This window comes from Mustela nivalis (genome assembly GCF_964662115.1).
Source record: "Mustela nivalis genome assembly, chromosome: 4".
NCBI classification, from domain to species: Eukaryota; Metazoa; Chordata; class Mammalia; order Carnivora; family Mustelidae; genus Mustela; species Mustela nivalis.
In genome coordinates, this window is record NC_139023.1 from 34,636,000 (window position 1) to 34,655,651 (window position 19,652).

The 19,652-nt window shown below is 35.4% G+C and overlaps 2 protein-coding genes across 3 annotated transcripts in view; one reads left to right on the forward strand and one right to left on the reverse strand.

The window, feature by feature from the left end:
- LIAS (lipoic acid synthetase) overlaps nucleotides 1–19,652 on the reverse strand; it is a 475,402-nt gene that overhangs the window by 98,019 nt on the left and 357,731 nt on the right. The window lies entirely within an intron of this gene.
- The window catches only part of PDS5A (PDS5 cohesin associated factor A), a 140,557-nt gene that overhangs the window by 78,433 nt on the left and 42,472 nt on the right, over nucleotides 1–19,652 (forward strand). For both annotated transcript variants that reach the window (XM_082728863.1, XM_082728864.1), the window contains exons 17-20: nucleotides 5,127–5,242; nucleotides 14,107–14,212; nucleotides 16,024–16,184; nucleotides 19,484–19,607. In XM_082728863.1, the coding sequence (XP_082584989.1) occupies nucleotides 5,127–5,242; nucleotides 14,107–14,212; nucleotides 16,024–16,184; nucleotides 19,484–19,607 (507 nt within the window). The remainder of the gene's footprint in view (nucleotides 1–5,126; nucleotides 5,243–14,106; nucleotides 14,213–16,023; nucleotides 16,185–19,483; nucleotides 19,608–19,652) is intronic.

A 19,652-nucleotide genomic window follows, 5' to 3' on the forward strand; every position in this document is an offset into this window, starting at 1 on the left:
CAGAATTTGTGGGAATGGAGATCAAACCCTTTGAGCAAGGATTAATAGACACATACTGTGGATTAACACATGTATACATGATGCTGTAGTGAGAGAGAATGAGCAATGGTATTATGATACGTGCTGGATAGATTGGCTTTCCCTTTGGACTTCAGGTTTTGAGTTTCCACACTTTGGTCCTAGAGACGGATCACATATTTGCCATAGCATGAGTTCTGCTTGCTCTTTTATGCTGTAGCACCTCCCTATGAGCTAAACTTCAAGATTTTCCAGGAAGCTTATTAATTGAACATTTGAGACAGTCCTAGGTTTGAATTTCAGCTGTGCTATATACTACCATTTTGACTGTTGGTGAGTTACTCAATATTTCTGAGCTTCCTTTTTCTTCACCTATAAATATTACCAACCTCATAAGATTTTTAGAATAAGATGAAATTTTGTCTGTGACCTAATACTAGATCTCTTGCACTGCCCTGTGAGATGCAAATGAAAAGTAATTCTTGTGGGTTAGATATTTATAACGAACACTAGGAATTCTTAAAATAAGTTGGTGGGATCCTAAATCTCCATCTTTTTAAAAGTCTTAAAGTAATTCTGATACCAGTCTTTCATGGACCACACCTTAAAAAACCCTTCCCTGTGGGGTTATCTGAATGTGCATTGTATCTTCTGAAGGCCAAATTTTGGGTTGTCCCTTGATCAAGGGACACCATTGTAGATCACTACATGGATTTAGTAAATTGTATTGTACATGGTGTCTCACTGAAGTTGCAGTTTAGGTGACAGAGGCAGGCAAATATTTCATTAGAGAATAGGGTGTGGTATGTATTCTGATAGAATCATGCACTTTGGTAACAGAAAGGAATAGCAGGGGTGGAGATGGGAATAGCTTATTTTAGAATAAGTGATTCCAGAATCAAATCTTAAAGGGCGAGTGGGGATTAGACCACTACATCAAGAATGACTGCTGTATTTCTAGCTTAGTGATTGGTTAGCAGAGAATATGTTTGAAGGGTAGGAGAAGATAACAGTGTGTGGGCTTGCAGCAGCTGTGTTTAGAAGTCTGAAATTTAAGGCTGGTTGGTATATATTAACATAGGTATAGTTCCTGGAAGAAGTAGAGAAGAAAAGAACAAAAGGAGAGAGAGATGCTAACTTAGCATTTGGTAACAATCATCATGTGCTTCCTGTTTTCTTTTAATTTAACCTTTCTATGGTTCAGTGAGAATGATACGAGGTGTGATGATTTATAGTAAGAAATATATATTGGGTCTTGTCCCCCATTTCTGGCACAAATCTAAAACCCTTTAATTTCCTAAGTGCTGAGAGATGGGAAGTTGTCTTTTGTTATGTTAATGGGTTCCTTTGGCAACTCACCTAAGGGTGGGGACTGCTTCCCTGCCTAGCCAATCACATGATTACAGGGTTAGAACTGTCATTCCTACTACCCTCTGACATCCGGGAAGAAGGGAGGGGCTGGAAATTGAGTTCAGCCACCAGTTGCCAATGATTTGATCATCAAACCTATGTAATGAAGCCTCCATTAAAAACAAGAAAGACAAGATTCAGTGAGGCTTCCAGGTTGGTGAACATGTGGAGATTTGGGGAGAGGGGCAGGCTCACAGAGGGATTAGGAGTTCTCTGTCCTTTCCACATACCTTGTCCTGTGCATCTCTTCCCTCTGGCTCTTCCCTAGTTCTGCATCCTTTTATAATAAACCAGTAATCTGGGAAGTAAATTTTGCTTGGAGTTTTATGAACTACTCTAGCGAGTTCTTCAAACCCCAAGAAGGAGGGGATTGTGGGAACCTAGATTTACAGCCGGTTGGTTGGAAGTGTAGGTAACAACCTGGGATTTCTACTGATGTCTGGGGGTTGGGGGGAAGCAGTCCCTTAAGACTGAACTCTTAACCTCTGGGAACCCACCTATGCTACGTCAGGGTAGACAGTATCAGAATTGAGCTGAATGGTAGGACATCCTGCTTGTGTCTAGAGAATTGCTTATTGGTGGGGGAAACTCACCCATTTCTCTCTATCTCTCCAGGAACCAAAAACAACAGGTAACATGAAAGTTAAACCCTTAGAAGCTGCTTCTCATGAGAATTTGCCTTTATCTAGTTTTACTGTTTCCAGCTGCAAAAAATATTGATACTGTAAAATCCTCTTATGGGACATTTTGATTAGGAAGACAGAATATGCGAGGGAACACTGTATGTTAAAGAATACTTTTTTTTTTTAAGCAAACATTTTTTTATTGTCAAAATGAGAAAAGAAAAATGTATGAAGAACAAAGGATATATAGTGCAGACTTCTTTTTTTAAAGATTTTATTTATTTATTTGACTGAGAGAGATCACAAGTAGGCAGAGAGGCAGGCAGACAGGGAAAGCAGGCTCCCTGCTGAGCAGAGAGCCCTATGTAGGGCTTGATCCCAGGATGTTGAGACCATGACCTGAGCCAAAGGTAGAGGCTTACCCCACTGAACCACCCAGGCAGCCCCAGATGCAGACTTTTAAAGCTATTTTGTAATAACAAAATGAATAAATTGTAAGCTTGTTAAAATAGAGGTTGGGCCACCTGGGTGGTCATTCGGTAAAGTGTCAGACTTCAGCTCAGGTAATGATCACAACCCCAGATCAAGGCCTACCTCTGCCTCCTTGCTCAGCAGGGAGTCTGCTTCTTTCTCTGTCCCTGTCCCACTTGTTCCTGAACTCAGGTGCTCTCAAATAAAATCTTTTAAAAAAAGAGAGAATAGGGACTATTTCTGTATTTCCTTGATACTTGTTAAGGGTGCTTAAAATACTAAATAATTTATGTAATTAGTAAATATCAGTAATAGTATCAATCTGCGCTGTTACTGGAGTTGGTGAGAAATTTTGGAAATATTGTCAGGTATGCAGAAATAATTCATTTTCTTTATTCTTTCTGCTGTCATTTCCTAAAAGGAGTACAAATGATTACTTCTGTTTAAAGCTATGTCAACTACTTTTCAGTTATAAAATTTCTTGTTTGTGCATGAAAGTATGTGTGGGTATACTTTCTTTTCTTGTGTAAAGAATATAAGGAAACTGTTGATTTGTTGCTACAAACTAATTAGTTGGTTTTTGTTGTCACAAACTAATTTAGCTTGCTGCTTATCCCTAGTATCACTTAAGATTATCACATATCATTGTTAGGTGAGAATACCTAAATATTGCATGCATTAAAATATTGTTATGAGGGATTACTTAAATGTAAGGTTATATTGGAATACAAAAACGTCACGTTTTAAAAGTTAATTTTGTCAGATGCTTGGGTGGCTCAGTCGGGTAAATCATCTCATTCTTTTTTTTTTTTTTTTAAGATTTTATTTATTTTATTTAACAGACAGAGATCACAAGTAGGCAGAGAGGCAGGTGGGGGGGGGGGAAGCAGGCTCCCTGCTGAGCAGAGAGCCTGACGGGGGGCTCGATCCCAGGACCCTGGGATCATGACCCGAGCTGAAGGCAGAGGCTTTAACCCACTGAGCCACCCAGGCACCCCAATCATCTCATTCTTGATCTCAGTTCAGGTCTTGATCTTAGGGTCATGTTGGGCTTCATGCCCAACTTTAAATATACTTTCAAGTTTTACTTTAAAAAAATAAAAGTTTATTGTGTCTAGTGTTACCATTTATGTACCTACGTGTATTTTATAGTGTTATGACTGATTAGGTAATTCTGAATTACTCTTATTCCCTTTAACATTTCCTTTTATTTTTTCCACCATTACTGTTTCTCCCAATGCCTAGTTTTTCCTTTTTTAGTAATCTGTTCCAAAGTACTGACTTTATAGTTTGTCTAGCAATTTTCCAATAGATTTATTTGTTATTAAATGATCACTGACTTTATCTTGGGCTAAAGCATTTAAATTTTTTTACTTACTAGGAAAAAAATCTCCTTTTAGGGAGATCCACACAAAATAAGTTTGATTTCAAAAGATAGTAATGTACTTGAATTCAGATTTAAAATATATATCTATAGTTAGAGCAAAGTATGTAAGGACTGAGCTCTAACTGAAATATTTTTTATTTTCTCAAATGCTAAAATTTTGCTGAGTTGGTTACAGCTTGCAAAATAAATCAGGCATCTCTTAAAGACTAAGAAATTTTCCCAAGACATGCTCTGTTAACAAATATGGATGGTATCTAATTTAATATTTTTATAATTAATTTATGTCTAGATGTCACTGAAACTACAGTAGGAATTTTTTCCTTTTCCCCTTGTCTCTCTGAACATGTATCACTAATGTTGGGGTTTGGGTTTTTTGTTTTGTTTTGGTTTTTTGTTTTTTTTTTTATGAAAAGTGACTATTATTTGTTAGTGCTTTTATATTTTGGAAAGCACTGTTAATGTGCTTAAACTCTCAGACAAAATTCGCATTTACTTATTACAGATAGCAGTTAAAGGCCTCGTTATTAAACTTCTTTCCCCAGTGCCCAGCACTTCGTAAATTTAACCTTCTCTTTGGACGCTCTATATATTTTAGAAATTCTTTCAATAATGTGTTTTCTTTGTAGAAGATATTTGATGTAATATCACTGTCTTTGAAATCAGCTATTCTCTTCGAGAACTAAAAAACTTTATGTACTACCTTTACTTTTACTTATGTACTACTTTTTACTTTTTGTAAAACTGTTAGTATTTTATGTACTAAAAAATTATGTACTTACGAATCTTCCCCTCTTTAAAAAAAATCATTAACTGAAATAAAACACATATTACAAAATTATTATGAAATAAACATTATGTTTATTAGTTTGAAATAGATTTTGAAATTAACTAGTAAGACATACCCATGAAAGTTTAAATTTTTAACTTGTAAAAGTAAAGCATTAAAAAGGATTGTTTACTAAGCAATAACTTCATGGGAGAAATTTGAGAAAGAAAGCATAAGTCATACATACCATGTCATCCCCTTTCTGTTCTCCACAGTCCAGATTTTGCATTGATTACCTGATGAGTATATAATTTTAGTCAGGATCTAAGACAGAAATTTAGTCAGGTCTAAAGCAGATTCTGCTGGTTTTGGATCTTTAAATGCTTTTGTTACCTATAATCATTCTTATTTTGAAAAATCACACTTAAGGTAAAATCTTTCCTTTCTACAGAGAGAAATAGCTCGAAAACTTGCAAATCCTAAGCAGCCAACAAATCCTTTTCTAGAGATGGTCAAATTTCTGTTGGAAAGAATTGCACCTGTGCACATTGATTCAGAAGCCATAAGGTAAGCTAGGAAATATATTCACTCAAAAATAGAACATAATCTGAAACCACAGTGTTACAAGTTTAAATTCTGGGTCCCTAAGAAAACCTAAAAAGTTCCCCTGTATGCCTTTTTAATGGCAGAAGGATGTATATTGAAGTTGAAAGAAGGGCCTGCTTGTTTTCTGGTCATTGGCTTACTTCAGTACTTTTTTATTTTGTAAGGGTTCTTATCTTTAGCCTGTATGTGCTCATTAAAGAAAACCTAGAACATCAAGAATGGAGAAAGAAGAAAATTTTGAATCTGAAGGCTATCAGTCTGTCTTTGAGTTTTCTTTACCATTTTGATGGCCACACAACATTCCTTTAGTATATATCACTGTTTACTTGAAATATGTAAAAACAATAGTATTTTGAAAAGAGCACAAGTTCCCCTTAGACTAATCTGGTTTTATAACCAGTGTCTACTGCATACCAGTTTTGTGGCTTTGGAAGAAGCCCAGTATTTATCTGAGTTTTCATTTTATTTTTAACTCCAATATGTTTGTCATAGCTCCCTGTTGGATGATTATGAGAATCAGAGACAACATGTAACACTAAGCAGCCTGGCTTAATAGATAAGCCATACGTCTTCGTTTTCATGTTGGGTTATTACAAAGCACTTAACTGGTTTTCTCTCTCTCTGGGTTTTTTTTTTTTTTTTTTTTTTTTTTTTTTTTGAATGTGTTTTTTTTGTGTGTTTTTTTGGTTTTTTTTTTTATTTATTTTCAATGTAACAGTATTCATTGTTTTTGCACCACACCCATGCAATCTGTGCCCTCTCCAATACCCACCACCTAGTTCCCCCAACCTCCTCCCCTGGTTCTCTTTTTAAACAGCCTTGGATTAGAGGAGCTGGTTCTAGCTATTAGTTATTTCATGATATGTGAACTACTGCTTTTGTTGTATTGAAATGCCAGTTGTTTTGACTTTCTAGGGCTGCCATAGCAAAATACCACAAACTGGGAGACTTAAACAACAGAAATTAATTTTCTCACAGCTTGGAGGCTAGAAGTCCAAGATAGAGGTGTCTGCAAGTTTGATTTCTTCTGAAGCCTTGACTTGCAGATGGCCTCTTTCTTGCGGTCTCCTCACAAGGTCTCACATTGTCTGTGTTCTAATCTTTTCTTCCTATAAGGACTATAGTCATTGGATAGTGCTCCCCACATTTCACTTCATTTTTTTATTATATCTTTTAAGGTCCTTGTTTCAAGTATAATCACATCAGGTACTGGAGGTTAGACTTCAACAGTACACAATTCAGCTAATGACAGTGATATTTGTCTCTTTTCTCTTTAACTGATAATTCCTTTTTACTTAATTTTCTTACTTGTGAATAAAACTAAGGATTTTAGAGAATAAGTGGTTTGTTCACAGCTGGGCAATGACAAAACCATAGATTTGTTTGTTTATTTTTCCACAGGATGGAAGTAATTTTTAATTTTTTTTATTTGGGTCTACTTCAGAACACAATTTTACATTAGTTTCAGCTCTACGACATAGTGATTGAACATATCTCAATGGCTCACCACAGATGTAGCTCCCATGTATCACCATACAATGATATTGTATGTACATGAACTATATTCCTTATGCTGTACTTTTTATTCCCATGACTTATTCCATAACTAGAAGCCTATATCTCCCACTCCTCTTCACTCATTTTGCCCATCCCTCCATCCGTCTTTCCTGTGACAACCATCAGTTCTCTGTATTTATAGGTCTGATTCTGTTTTTTGTTTATTTTTTTTCTTAGATTCCGCATATTAGTAAATCATCTGGTTTATGTCTTTCTCAGTGTGACTTACTTCACTTAGCATAATACCCTCTAGGTCCATCCCTGTTGTTGCAAATGACAAGACCTTGTCTCTTTTTATGGCTGCATAACATTGCACTGTGTGTGTGTGTGTGTGTGTGTGTATCCATTCATCTGTCAGTGGACATTTAGGTTGTTTCTATATCTTAGCTATTATCAATAATTCTGCAGTAAACAAAAGGGTGCATATATCTTTTCAAATTAGTGTTTTTATTTTCTTTGGGTGATTACCCAGTAGTAGAATTATTGGATCATATGGTATTTCTATTTTTTAATTTTTTGAGGAAACTCCATACTGTTTTCTACAGTGGCCATACCATTTACATTCCCACCAGATTTATTATTTTGATGTCAGTGTCCTTTGTTCTATGCCGTTTAATTCTAATGGGGTAAATCAAGGATTTAATACATGTAAGTAGTACTTTTGCCTTTGTGTATTGACTGTGAAAGAGACATATAAGGACATTTGCTGTTTGTTTCCATGAAGCTTCATAGGGTTTCATTACTTTTGTAAATTATAAGCTAGTGGTTAATTTCCAGTCTTAAAAGACCAAAAACTCGGGACGCCTGGGTGGCTCAGTTGGTTAAGCAGCTGCCTTCGGCTCAGGTCATGATCCCGGCGTCCTGGGATCAAGTCCCGCATCGGGCTCCTTGCTCAGCAGGGAGCCTGCTTCTCCCTCTGCCTGCCATTCTGTCTGCCTGTGCTCGCTCTCTCCCCCCCCTCTCTCTGATAAATAAATAAAATCTTAAAAAAAAAAAAAAAAAAAGACCAAAAACTCAGTTTTTTCAGTAATGTCATAGGTGTTTAGGCTCAGAGAAATCAACTTAGGGTTTCTGAGAGACTAATTTTATGCAAAATTCCAATTTATTAATTTTAATGAGAAATATATATGTCATATGATATTCTTTCTGTGTAATCAAATCTTCATGGACTATTAAATTACGAATAGATGGTTTACTTATTCATGTAACATGTATTTGATGGAGCAGTTTGTGAAATACATTGGGTAAACTGGAGAAGGATAGTTAGATAACCCAAATTGTATAGGATGGATTCGTTGTTAGAGAAGGCTCTGAAATAGATCAGTAGGTTTTATGGAGGGTAGCCAGGTAAAGATTGCAGGGGAAAAGCAGCCCAGGCCACTAGCCCTGTGTCCTTGGGTAGATTATTTAAGCTGCTCTGAGCTTTAATTTTCTTACCTTTAAAAGAAGAAGAATATATTACAGTAACAACTGGAATTGTTGAGAGGCTTAAAATGACATAGATATATAAAATACTTAGCACCATGCCTCACACACCATAATTACTAAATGAACAGTAGTAGCTATTCTAGGAAGAAAAATTAGACAAAACAAAGGCAGAAGGAATCAAGAAGTAGTTAGAAAATTGTATGTACTTTTAACCATAAGGAAGGACTTTGGAAGAAAGGAATGAGGATAGTAGAAAATCATCCTACATATAACCAATTTTTCTTTAGTATATTTTCTCCAGATTTGTGTTTATACAGATGCACATATGCATGGTCCAGTTAGTTATTTGTCTTTGGATAATGGTTGAGAGTGAAGTAGTGATTGCAGTAATGGTTGAAACCTCAGGGAGAGGGTAAATTTTAAAAAGAAAAAGGTGAGGACTGAATCCTAAGGAGAATTAAGAGGGTGGCAGAAGATAAGGAATTCATCAAATTCTTAGAAATTTTTAACATTGTGGTATGATGACAGGTGGTAACTAGACTTACTGTGGTGACCATTTCATAACATTTATAAATTCCAAATCATTATGCTTTATACCTGAGACTCATATAATATCGTATGACAATTCTTCAATTAAAAAAATTTTTTTAAGGAGGCATGGTCAAAAGTGGAAGAAAAATTGGAAAAGAGTGATAACAAAAAAGACAGACTAAAAGGTGGAGGGGTCAGATGCTACCCAGAAATAGATACTAAAAAGCATCCATTGGATATAGAAAAGGGAGAAACATCACAATGGCCGGAATAGTTTCTTTGAGGGAGCAAGGGCAAGCTCAGATGACTCAACTATTGAGAAGAGCTTAGGATAGTCCTTCTTAACATCCACATCATGATACACAGAGAAAATGATAATATTTGAGCAGAGGAGACTGCCCAAGCTCAGAGTTAACTGGCCTGACTCAACAGGATCCCAGTAGGTTCCACTTAGCAACCTTTAGGTATGAGAAAATCAAAGGCAAAAAACACCTTGTCACACTTTGAAACTCTGCTTTAGGAGATAAATAAGGATGTGGGACAGCCACTGTGGACAGTTCAGCTATAAAAAGTAAAGGAGAAAAATGAGATGATGGGGGGACGCCTGGGTGGCTCAGTTGGTTGAGCAGCTGCCTTCGGCTCGGGTCATGATCCCAGCGTCATGGGATCGAGTCCCATATCAGGCTCCTTGCTCCGCAGGGAACCTGCTTCTCCCTCTGACTCTGCCTGCCACTCTGTCTGCCTGTGCTTGCTCACGCTTGCTCTCTCTCTGACAAATAAATAAATAAAATCTTAAAAAAAAAAAATGAGATGATGGGAAGGGAGTGAACTTGAAGGGTCTTTTGTTGTTTTTAATGAAGGAATTTTGAATATTGAAATACATTTCAGGGGTACTAATAGAAAAGAAGAGAGGTTGAAATTAGAGGAAGTGAGAAGGTAGGGGTATAGAAAACTGGTTTTCACTCAGGGCCTCCATTCTTCTCTATTAGGTTAAAGGTAAAGTAGGTAGTCTGCTCAGTGGAAGGATTTAGACTTGAGGTAAAATGGTGAAAATTTGTATCCATTGTTATACAGCATAGAAGAGAAAGAGACACATAGATTTCCCAAGCAGTTTTGAACATGTACTCGAATTGGTAATAATCTTTTGCTGCATGATACCCCTGTGAAGTATATGGAGTATGTATTATTTCTCTAATTTAGAAATGAAAGTACTTTAATAAGAGGAAAGACTATAGTCCTGCTTTCAATACTTATAGCCCAACTCATAATGGTGATCAGCCCACATTATAATGAAAAAAGATTATGCCTGTCTTGTTTTGCACTATATTTTCAGGACAGATCCTAAGACTTGGCACGTAATAGGTAGTCAATAAAACTTACTAAGTAAGTGCATGGCTGACCTCTTACAAATAATCAGATACATTTATAAAATTTTAAAACACACTTATCTTATTAAATACATGTATCATTTTATAGCATTTCTGCCTAACAAAGTTTAATTCAAAAATATTTTTCTCAAAAATAACTTTTTAAAACAAAATAATGTCAGAGCTAATAAAACTTTTAAAACAAAGTATGGGGTGAACAAGATCTCTTAAATGGGACATAAAAAGCACAAGCAGTGAAAGAAAATTAAATACTTTCTCCTTTTTGCAAGACATCATTATGAGAAAGAAAAGCAAAGCTACAGACTGGAAGAAAAGACTTGCAAAGTATGTATCTGATAAAAGATTATATCCAGAATATAGAAAGTATTCTTACTACTCAGTGAGACAAACAATACAATTTAAAAATGGACAGAAGATTTGAACAGACTTCACCAAGTAAGATACACAAATAGGAAATAAGTACAGGAAAAGACAGTGAACATTATTCCTCATTAGAGAAATATAAATCTGGATTACAATGAGAAATAACACTGTACAATCATTTGAATGGCTAAAATTAAAGATAACTGTCCATACCAAGGGTTGATGATACAGGAGACAGTTTGTTTTAACATTAAATAGACATATAATGTTACCATGTGACTCAGGAATCCCAATACTAGATATTGTCTACAAGAAAAAAAAAAGCATAAATCGCCATAAGTACATATACTTAATTGCATATAGCAGCTTTATTTTTATCTTTAAACTAGGAATACCTAATGTCCATCTATTGGTAATTAGATAATCATACTGTGATATATCCATACGATATAACACTTTCCAGCAGTAGAAAGGAATAAACTGCTGATTCTACTCAACAACATGAAGGAATATCAAAAGAATTACGTCACATAAAAAATGTCAGACACAAAATAAATGAAATTTTAGAAGTGGTAAAATTATAGTGACAGAAACTAGATCAGTGATTGCCAGCATGGAAAAGGAGATTGATTGACCACATAAGGGAACATAAGGCAATTTTTTTGTGCAGAGGTGGGAATATTTTTATACGTGTGTGCGTACACACAATGAAACACTGCCGTACACCCACTAGTATGGCTGTAATCAAAAAGAGGAGTTGAAAAAGATCCAAAAAAAAATTGTTACCCTCATATATTGCCCGTGGGAATGTAAAATGATAGAGCGGCTTTGGAAAACAGTTTGGCAGCTCATCAAAAAGATAAAACAGAAAGTTACTATAGCTACCAGCAATTCCACTCATGTATATATGACCAAGAGAAATGAAAATATATGCCCATACCTGTATATGAATGTTTATAGCAATCTTATTCATAATAGCCAAAAAAGTAGAAACAACCCAAATGTCTGTCAGTTGATGAATGGGTAAATTGTCTTATATTCATATACTGGAAAAGTATTCAGGATTAAAGTGAATGAAATACTGATGCATACTACAGCATGAAAAAACCTTAAGAATAGTTCGCTAAACAACATGGATGGAACTAGAGTGTATCATGCTTAGCGAAATAAGTCAAGCAGAGAAAGACAACTATCATATGATCTCCCTGATATGAGGAAGTGGTGATGCAACATGGGTGCTTAAGTGGGTACGAGAAGAATAAATGAAACAAGATGGGATTGGGAGGGAGACAAACCATAAGTGACTCTTAATCTCACAAAACAAACTGAGGGTTGCTGGGGGGAGGGGGTTTGGGAGAAGGGGGTGGGATTATGGACATTGGGGAGGGTATGTGCTTTGGTGAGTGCTGTGAAGTGTGTAAACCTGGTGATTCACGGACCTGTACCCCTGGGGATAAAAAATATGTTTATAAAAAAAAATTAAAATTTAAAAAAAAAAGACAAAAAAAAAAGAATAGTTCGCTAAGTGAAAGGAGTCACAGAAGACCATATATTTTATTTATATGAAATATTCAGAATCGGCAAATGTATAGCAGCAGAAGGTAGATTAGTAGATGACTAGGGCTAGAGGAGGTACAAGTGCATAGTGGTGACTCCTGTTGGAAAAGAGTTTTTTTGGGGGGGATGGGAAGAACTCTAAAATTAGGTTGTGGTAGTGGTTATACGACCCTATGACTATACACTAAAAACCACTGAATTACACATTTTTTTTATTTTTTTAAGATTTTTATTTATCTATTTGACAGACAGAAATCACAAGTAGGCAGAGAGGCAGGCAGAGAGAGAGAGGAGAAAGCAGGCTCCCCACTGAGCAGAGAGCCCGATGCGGGGCTCGATCCCAGGACCCTGGAATCACGACCCTAGCCAAAGGCAGAGGCTTTAACCCACTGAGCCACCCAGGCGCCCCTGAATTACACATTTTAAATAGGTGAATAATATGATAAATTATATTTCAGGCTAATGTTTACACACCTCCCTAATTTGTTTTCTTTAAAAAAAAGTTTTTTATTAATTGAAGATATTTAAGGTTTTTAAATTATTCTTGTGATGTAAAAAGGAAACAAAAGTACCAAAAGAGGTTTAAATTGTATAAATGATGCATCTGTGCTTCTTATATATTTTGTACTTAAAATTTTTTAAATAATTTAAAATATGCATGTTTTTCCAAAGGAAAAATTTTAACCTAAAACTTTGATCATTAGCTTCCATTTGTTAAATATTTGCTATATACTAGGCTATTTGCTGTAATATTTAATGTCCTTCAAAATAAGGTGGTATTATCTTCAGTTTGAGGACACAGTCTCAAAACTAAAAATCACATCTCCTTTTACTTAAAATAGTACCATGTTGCTACAAGCCTGATTTTTATTGACCAAGTAATATTGCTTTGTGGTGGTTAGGTATGTTTGAAAAACTAATTCGATAATGTTGGACAATTAAGTGGTTTTTTAAATTTTTATTTAGATTCTAGTTAGTTAACATACATGCAGTACTGGTTTCAGGAGTAGAATTTAGTGACTCCTGGCTTACATACAACATCAGGTGCTCATCACAGGTGGCCACCTTATCCCGATCATCCTGTCCATCTTCCACCCACCTTCCTCATCAACCCTGAGTGTGTTCTTTATTGTTAAAAGTCTCTTACGGTTTGTCTCTCTCTCTCTTTTTCTTTTTTTTTTTCTTTTCCTTCACATATGTTCATTTGTTTTGTTTGTTAAGTTCTACGTATGAATGAAATCATATGGTATTTGTCTTTCTGATTTATTTCACTTAGCATAATACACGCTAGTTCCATCAACATCATTACAAACGGCAAGATTTCATTCTTTTGATGGCTGAGTAATACTCTGTTATATATGTACCACCTCTTTATCCGTTCTCCCGTGGATGGACATACGGGCTCTCTTCACAGTTGGGCTGTTGTTGATAATACTGCTTATGAACATCAAGGTGCAGGTGCCCCTTAGAGTCTGTATTTTTCTAACTAAATGGTTCTTAATTGATGTTATGAATATAACATGATACTTTTGATGAACTGCTTCTTTGCTATGAGTTTCTAGGAATGTAATTACTGATGGTAACTTAATTATCGGATTAATTTAAACATCTTTGTCAACATTTTGCTTTGAGTGAATTGTCATTTGCTCATTTAGCAACAGCCATCTATTGTTTTTCCCAAGATTGTAAATGATACCTTTATATATAGAAATCAATATTAATTTAAATTATATTTCCAGTATGTGTCCTTTAATTTCAGTTGTGTTGGTTTTCAGTAGAGTTACACCTGGAGTTTTGAAGGTGGTGTGGGGAGAGAAACTAAAAAAATAAGCTCAGCTGTCAAAAAGGAAGCAAAGTTTAAAAAGTTACAAAATAACTTTTATCTCCAGGAGCATGTTTGTATCTGATGTTTAGATTCCTTGTGTATTCTGCCACAAAGCAATTAGGATACAGTTACTAATCTAGTAAGGTTACTAATTTAGATTTTTCTCATTTTAATAGTGCACTGGTAAAACTGATGAATAAATCAATAGAGGGGACAGCAGATGATGAAGAGGAGGGTGTAAGTCCAGATACAGCTATTCGTTCAGGACTTGAGCTTCTTAAGGTACTTTTGAGATAATTTTGTCTCCATCCCTTTCCAGTTTTAAATTAAATTAAATCTAATTTAATTTAATTTAATTTAATAAGGATATACAAAAAAGAGAAAGGATATGCAAGGGTTGAGCTTTATTTCATTGGAAACTATTTGAAAGATTAAACATTTGTGGTAGAAATCATAGTTTATAAAAACAGTGTATTTATTTTACATTATAATGTAATTGTTTTACTATATAAAATAATAATTTTGGGGGTTTACGGTTTTATTCATCATTTGCATACCTGTATTTATTAACATGTGCTTGTAACAGTATGTTCTAAAGAATCCAGTCTTACCTTTCATCTGGACTAGTAGGAATATGTTCGCAGGAATTACATGATAGCATCTGTCTGATCAGGGAATTTTTAAACAATTTCTAATCATATTTATATTCTTATGCCAAAGAATTCAGAGAATAGAGCAATTAATAAGAGCCAGGTCAAACAAGACTTTATGGACAGGGTATGACTTAATCTAGGGGAAACACAGCACAAAGAAACACAAGAAAATAATTCTTGGCATACTTTAGGAACTGTTGGGAGTCTAGTTATGCAGAGAAAAGGATTGCTTTGAGGAGTAACAGGAAACAAGGTTGGTTTTAGATTGTGGAACGCTGATGGAGCAGAAAGGTATTATCAGGGTTTATTATTCTGTCTTTTAATATTATAACAGAACTTGACAGAGCTTTCATCAGATGGAGTAAAGGGGAGAGGAAATTGAAGGCAAAGAAACATTTAGATCACTACAATATATAAGCTAAGTGAGAAAAGACAATCCGCACCGTGAACATGAGATAGAAAAGAGAGTGATGGGATTGTATTAAAATTGTCTTAAACATATTTTCATGGAAAGAATTTATATGCTTAGCAAGAAAAATTCTAATTATGTTTTTAATGATGAGGTTACATTTTTAAAATAATTTTAAGAATGAAATCTTTAAGATAAACATTTTTAATAGGTTGCTTCAGTTTTTCGAATTTGATTCTCCCATTTTTTTTCTAAGTAAAACTTACGAGGTTTTATATTATCAATTTATTAACATGTCAACATATTATCTAGGTATTGTCAACAAGGACCTAACCAAATGAGACCATCGCTTTACTTTATAACTGAGTAAATAAGTGCTTATTGAATAAGTTAATGAAGATTATATACTCCATCCCCTGCACCCCACTTTTCCACTTTTAGCCTTTATTCCTGATATTATGCTAACTAAATTGTTTCTACTTCATGGAAAGTAAACTTTCCAGATACATTATGTCTAATTTGCTGTACATACCTTTGGGATAGACTGGAACTTATGTAGAAATAAATAAGGCAATAATTACTTATGTTTGTAATCATGATGAAAGTTCACAATTACGGCTTGCTTATAGTTCCAGGCAGTGAGCTTTTTGTAATGGATTCCACCTAAAATATCCCTTATAGAGAATCTTTTTGCCAGTGAAGTAAAGCTTTGTATTAACATTTTGTTCACATCACATAAAAAAGAAGCCACGTTTTCTGCATTCCCAGTATCAGAATAGACTGAGGGGAAGAAGAAAATAGGGCAAGGGCTATAGATCAGCTCTCTTAAGGAATCTAATGCATTAGATTTCTGCTAATGTCTCATTAAATGCAACAAATTTTAAAGGAAGCTATGAAATAAAATCTTTATTCTATATAGCTAGCATATGCAGCCCAGTATTTTGAATTGTATTTATAGTAGAAAATAATTACCTTCTTTTAATGGATTAAAACCATTGTCTATACTTCTAAAGTTGTATCTGTTCCTCCAGGTTCTGTCTTTCACACATCCTACCTCGTTCCACTCTGCAGAGACATATGAGTCCCTGTTACAGTGCCTCAGAATGGAAGATGACAAGGTAGCAGAAGCTGCTATACAAATTTTTAGAAATACAGGCCACAAAATAGAAACAGACCTACCCCAGATACGATCGTGAGTATATTTTTTCTCATGATAAACACAAAGGGTTTGTTTTATTTTGTTTTGTTTTTTAACACAAATTTTTTTAAGTGTGGGAGCCATGCAGCTTTCCCTTTCATGGAGGAAGATAGGAGAGGGGAAAGTGAACTTTACTTAGAAGCTACTTGTCTGGGGGCCACTAGGTGACTCAGTCGGTAGAACATCTAACTCTTAAACTCAGGGTCATGACTTGAAGTCCCCCACATTGGGCTTGGAGCCTCCTTAAAAAAACAAAACAAAAAACTACTTCTCGGTATCCTTTGTTTTATCTTTTCTCTGCCTCATGTTACTGCTCTACCATTAAAAGACCAAACTGAAGAAGAAATAAGGCAGAACAAACTGAAACTTTGTTTATAACAAGATTATTTTTAAATATTAATATTCAGGAGTTTTCACAGAATTTCAAGTTTCTGGTTAATATATCTTCCTTATCTGTATATGTTCATTATTTCCCCCTCTAGCTGGTTTAAATTCAAAAGCTGCTACCTTCATGTCTCAACAGAGAATGGGATAATCAAGTAGTGTGCTTAATAGCATATCTTATTACCTGCTTGGTTATTGGCAGCGGTCTTTTATAGTTTTGATCTCTCCCTCAAGCTTACCTTTCCCCTTTCATCATAAGAATGAAATACATTTTGATATTTTTGCTTTGGCATCTTAAAGAGGTTGCCTTAGGATCAAACTTGTGCTCAGAGTTTATATTTAGACAAAAGATGTGGGAGATGTCTTTTGGAGGAAAAACACTTTGCTGATAGCTATTGAATCACATGTTCAGGGTATATGCAAATAGTTGCAGATATATCCAAATCAAACCAGTTTTTCCTTACAGGATAATAATAGGATAAGAGGACTCCTGACTCCTAGTTTTTATTAAATTTGTGAGCTATTAGTTTCATTTGAGAAATAAATCAATATTTTGTACATCCTCTTCATTCTCAGAACTGTACTGGCTAATAATAAAGAATTATCACAGTCAATCTCTGTTCTCAAGGAGTTTATAGGTTTATAGTCTAGGGAGAATAATCTTTATATTTGTACATTGAGGAAAAAAATTTCACAGTAGGATAAAGTTTCTGGTGAGTTTTTAACAAGTTTGGGAAGCCTTTTTTAAGGTAAAGGATTTATTCGTAAAGAAATTCTATCCCAAATGAAGTAGTGGAAAAATGGGGATAGATAGAATAGTTAATTTGGGACACAAGGAATAAAACCTCTTAATTTTTTTTTTTTAAAGATGTTATTTATTTATTAGGCAGAGCGGCAGGCAGAGGGAGAGGATGAAGCAGGCTCCCCACTGAGCAGAGAGCCCAAGTAGGGGCTCCATCCCTGAGCCGAAAGCAGATGCTTAACCACTGAGCCACCCAGGCACCCCAAAACCTCTTATCCATAAGACTAGTGAAGGAAGGGGAGAATCATTGAAAAGTAGAGAAACACAACAATGCAGACCTTAACAATAACCTTGATGACATCATTAGATTATAGCACACTAGGATAACAAGGAAAAGGTTTAAAGTTGATATATGTGTTCTCATTTCATTAGACTAAGAAGAATAAATAATACATTGAACAATAATTTGAGCAGTGCTCTGTCTCCTTTTGTTACTTGTTTTATAAAAATTGTTACTGGTAAATAAGGTTGTGAGAGAAAGACAGTACTCAGTTCAGGAGGCTACTTGGGCATAGAAATCCCTAATTTATCATTCTAATCCTGCAGACAAAGAAATGTGGCATACTCAGAAATGTCAAATCCTACTTACACTGACTAGTGTATGTTCCAGTTTTTTGGCTGAGGTGAATGACCTGGGATCTGGGGTATCACTCTTAATGTCTACCTTCTGTTTTCATGAGAAGACCTTTTTGTCACCATGGTATTTGACACCACTGACTTATAATCTATAAAATAGGACCACCATGAATGACAAGTATCTTTCCTTAAACTTCTTTTGCCTTAGGTAGATTTTCTTATGATTAAGAAGAAATACTTGTTTGTTCATTGTAAAAAGGTGAAACTTCAGGAAATATAAAAGAGAAAGAGTCACTGTCAACAATTTGGCATCTTTTATGAGTATGTTATCTACTTGATGTGTATACCTGTTCTTTTATAGGTTGATATGCACATGCTGTTTTCTTCGTACAGTGTTTCCCATATCATCAACTTTTAATGCTTAAGACTGTAATGTAAGACAACAAAGTACATATTGGTTTAAGGCAAGATTGTTTACTTTTGGTCTTCAGTGTCAAAATGGAGGTTAAGTGCATGGATCTTTTTTTTTTTTTTTTTTTTTTAAGATTTTATTTATTTATTTAACAGACAGAGATCACAAGTAGGCAGAGAGGCAGGCAGAGAGAGGAGGAAGCAGGCTCTCCGCAGAGCAGACAACCCGATCGATGCAGGACTCGATCCCAGGACCCTGGGATCATGACCTGAGCCGAAGGCAGAGGCTTTAGCCCACTGAGCCACCCAGGCGCCCCAAGTGCATGGATCTTAACAGAAGTACACATCTTCACATCCCAACCTCACCAAATCCTAGCTCCATCAACTTAAGAAACTTAAATAAACAGTATTTTTGTGCTTTTGTTTTCATATCTGTTTAATAGTCCTCCTTGCGTGACTATGAGGATTAATAGGCTTAATTCATGTAAAAACATTCAGAATGGTGCTTTACACAATTTCTCAATAATCGTTAGATGCTTTTATTATTCCTCTACCAATATTTATATATATATGTCATATCCTTGCATGCTTTGTTTCACTGGCATCATTTCAACTTTTTTTTTTTTTTTTAAGATTTTATTTATTTATTTGACAGACAGAGATTACAAGTAGGCAGAGAGGCAGGCAGAGAGAGAGGGAGGAGGAAGCAGGCTCCCTGCTGAGCAGAGAGCCTGATGCAGGGCTCAGTGCAGGGCTAGAAGTGGGGATTGATCCCAGGACCTTGGGATCATGACCTGAGAAAGGCACAGGCTTTCACCCACTGAGCCACCCAGGCGCCCCCTATAGATGAGCTAATTTTTAAGGGAGTCTTCCTGGGGCACCTGGCTAGCTCATTTGGTGTAGGATGCAAACTCTCAGTCCTCAGAGTTGTGAGTTCGAGCCCCATGTTGGGTGTAGAAATTACGTAAATAAACTTAAAAAGAAGAAGAAGAAGAAATTTCTCTACGAACATACATCGAAACAGCTATGGGGAAGGAATTAGAGGAGACAAGCAAAACAACTACTTGTGGTATATGGCCTTTTTTTTTTTTTTTTAACTATGATTTTTTTTTTTTTACAGGACCTTAATTCCCATTTTACATCAGAAAGCAAAGAGAGGTACTCCACACCAAGCAAAACAGGCTGTTCACTGTATACATGCCATATTCACAAATAAGGAAGTCCAGCTTGCACAGATTTTTGAGGTATATATAATACATAGAATGTGTTTATGTTGATTGTTTTTTTTA